This window comes from Otolemur garnettii, unplaced genomic scaffold, assembly GCF_000181295.1.
Source record: "Otolemur garnettii isolate 467f Iridium unplaced genomic scaffold, OtoGar3 scaffold00031, whole genome shotgun sequence".
Taxonomy (NCBI): domain Eukaryota; kingdom Metazoa; phylum Chordata; class Mammalia; order Primates; family Galagidae; genus Otolemur; species Otolemur garnettii.
Genome location: NW_003852426.1, coordinates 17,484,455 through 17,487,551, shown reverse-complemented (window position 1 = coordinate 17,487,551; position 3,097 = coordinate 17,484,455). Strand labels below are relative to the sequence as shown.

The 3,097-nt window shown below is 41.5% G+C and overlaps 1 protein-coding gene across 1 annotated transcript in view; it reads left to right on the top strand.

Moving 5' to 3' along the window:
* The window catches only part of TNFRSF21 (TNF receptor superfamily member 21), a 72,065-nt gene extending 70,159 nt beyond the window's left edge, over positions 1-1,906 (top strand). Inside the window, exon 6 of the mRNA XM_023512824.1 lies at positions 458-1,906. Coding sequence (XP_023368592.1) covers positions 458-687 — 230 coding nt within the window. The 3' untranslated portion in view covers positions 688-1,906. The remainder of the gene's footprint in view (positions 1-457) is intronic.
* Positions 1,907-3,097: the final 1,191 nt, after the last annotated feature.

Sequence of the window (3,097 nt, the reverse complement as noted above, 5' to 3'; positions counted from 1 at the left end):
GTGCCCTACTCCTTGGAGCCACAGGCACCGCCCAAGCCTATGTATTTTTTTGCTTAGTAACACATTACAGATGGGGAAAATACTGTGGGTTTTTGTTTGTTTTTGAGGGGTTCTTTAAGTATTTCCCTGTTCTATTCCTGAATTGTAGCAGAATTTGGAAGTCACTTAAGTCTAGGTAAATGTCACTTTAATGACACATCAATAGCCTATTTAGGCAGGGCCTTGTCTGATCTCCATCAGGCAATCGTATTTGCTATCTTAAGTGAATGCAAGTAGAAACTCCTGTGTGTTTAAAACGTGCTGAAGGTTTACTCACTGCCTGTAGTGGGGGTGATGCATAATAAGCCAGGGCAGTAGATGTCACCCTCTAGGACAGTCTCCTCCCCACAGAGCAACCTGCCACATGCCAGTAGGGCTGCCTTACACCTGTGTCCTTCCCTCCCCTCTCTTCCTGCAGAAAAGAAGGACACAGTGTTGCGGCAGGTACGCCTGGACCCCTGTGACTTGCAGCCTATCTTCGATGACATGCTCCACATTCTGAATCCTGAGGAGCTTCGGGTGATTGAAGAGATTCCCCAGGCCGAGGACAAACTGGACCGGCTATTCGAGATTATTGGAGTCAAGAGCCAGGAAGCCAGCCAGACCCTCCTGGACTCTGTCTATAGCCATCTTCCTGACCTGTTGTAGAACATAGGGATACTGCATTCCGGAAATTACTCAATTTAGTGGCAGGATGGTTTTTTTGTTTTGTCTGTTTTGTTTCTGATTTTTGTTTTGGGGGTGCGTGTGTGTTTGTGTGTGTTCAACAGAGTATATGGCCAGCGTTTGAGTTCTGTCCCTTTTTCTTTTTTTCTTAGCTCTTCTGGAAAGTTAGTTTATACACATTTTCAAGGTATAACTATTGCAAAATACCCACCACTAAAGTTTTTTATGTTCCATTCTTTTCTCCATTTTGCCTTTTACATACTTTCAGAATTGTTCTGTGCACTTTAAATTCCCTTAACTTACTGTAAATGCAGCGTGACTTTTCCTACACACCAGATTGCGAGGCTCTTAAACGTATAATGACATCTTGTGAATCTTATCAACCGTTTTCATGTCTCTTAACATTCACATCCACTTTTTCTAAAAATATTATTACTATTTTTTATTATTGTTTTTCCTTTACAAATTTTCTTAAGGAGTAAGGAAATTTAAGACCCATTGAGTTATTGTAATGCAATTAGACTTTGAGTTTTCTCTTAATATGTGTCGTGTAATTCATTTCATTGTCATGGCTGAAACTTGACCACACTGTTGCTGATTGTATTTCACCTGGTCACCACGCAGAATGCTTGATTCCTTGTGCTCCTCTTATGCTAATATGCTCTGGGCTGAAGAAACGAAGTCCTCCAGCCATCTGGACTTCCTACTTAAGTGGCTTGACACCTGGGCCACCAAAGAACTTGAACTTCATCTTTTAGGATTGAGCTGTTCTAGAACACATTGCCGCACTTTGGAAAGTCAAAATCAAGTGCCAGTGGCACCTTTTCCATGGAGAATTTGCCCAGCTTTGCTTTAAAGGATGTCTTGTTTTTTATACACACATAGTCAATAGGTCCAGTCTGCCCTCAAGCCTTGATCTTGGTGGGTTTCCTTCACCATTCAATTACTTTAAAAATGGCTGCAGCTGTAAGAACTCTTGTCTGATATATTTGCAACTATGCTCCCATTTATAAATGTACCCTCCAAGGCCGAGCAAAAGCAAAAAGACCGATTTTGCTTTTCAGCAAGTCGCCAGATTCAAATGCAAAGGTGGTATGAACTTCCTTTGTATGGGCAGGGTTTGTGAGTAGTGGTGAGGAACTGATATCAAAAAAATGCCTTCAAGTGTACTAATTTATTAATAAATATTAGGTGTTTGTTACTTGAGTAGTTTCAGTGTATTTACTACTTGAATTTCTGGCCTTGACCATGCACTTGAGTTATATAACTCTTTGATTCGTCTCTTGGAAAAGCAAGTGTATCTTAAAAACCTCAGCCCCTCTATTCTGTAAATCACGAAAATTAACAAAGGTTTGTGCCTAGAATGGCACCTGGACATTCACAGAGAAAGTCTCAGGTGAAAATTACAAAGCATCTCCTAGTCTTTTAGGTTAAACCTGGGGCTCCTATTTTTGACATTGTCCTTATTTTAAGAAATGAAGATTTGAAGGTAGAAAGGTACAGATCACAGCACACCTTGGAGTCTCTTCTCAACTCATTTCTGTCTAGGAAATTTACCACTCATCTGAGGGTCTTTACAGGTTCACAGACTTCAGTATCAAACCTCATTGCCCTTGAGTAACTCGAGGACTTTCTTGGCAGAGAGTCAGGGTGAGGTTATATTAAGGGGATATGTTATGTTGTGTCATATGTCATTCACTGCATTGTCCCCTTTACTTTGGGAACCCTGGCTCTACAGAATTCCAATGACCAGAACCTCAGCAATTTTTAAGTTCCTCGTTCAGTGAGAAACTGGAAGTAGCTGGCCTGTCTGAACTTTGGACGCCCATGTCAGCGACATAAAGGGCTTTTCTGGTTTCATTCACTCCTGTGTGGTTGGTTTCTAGAGAACTATCCTGGTATTCGATTTTACTGATTCTCACACTAGGTTTCCCCTCCCCTCGTCAATAAAAAACAGGAACTCCATCACGAAATAAAAGAAACTAGAATGGGTTAGAGATGGCAGCAGTAGGGGAGACTGATTTTGCTTTTCAGAGGATTTTAAGAGTGTCACTAATTTTTTTATGTGGGGTCGAAAAACATAATGAATGAATTAGCATTATAGTTAAGTTTACAGATTATCTGTAATTTGGGGGTGCTTTTATTAATAACATACATTTACACAGCTTTATATTTCACAAAATTCTTTTTTTTTTTTGGAGACAAAGCCTCAAGCTGTTGTCCCCCTGGGTAGAGTACTGTGGCATCACAGCTCACAGCAACCTCCAACTCCTGGCTCAAGCGAGTCTCCTGCCTCAGCCTCCCAAGTAGCTGGGACCACAGGCGCCCGCCACAATGCCCAGCTATTTTTTGGTTGCAGCCGTCATTGTTTGGCAGGCCGGGGCTGGATTCG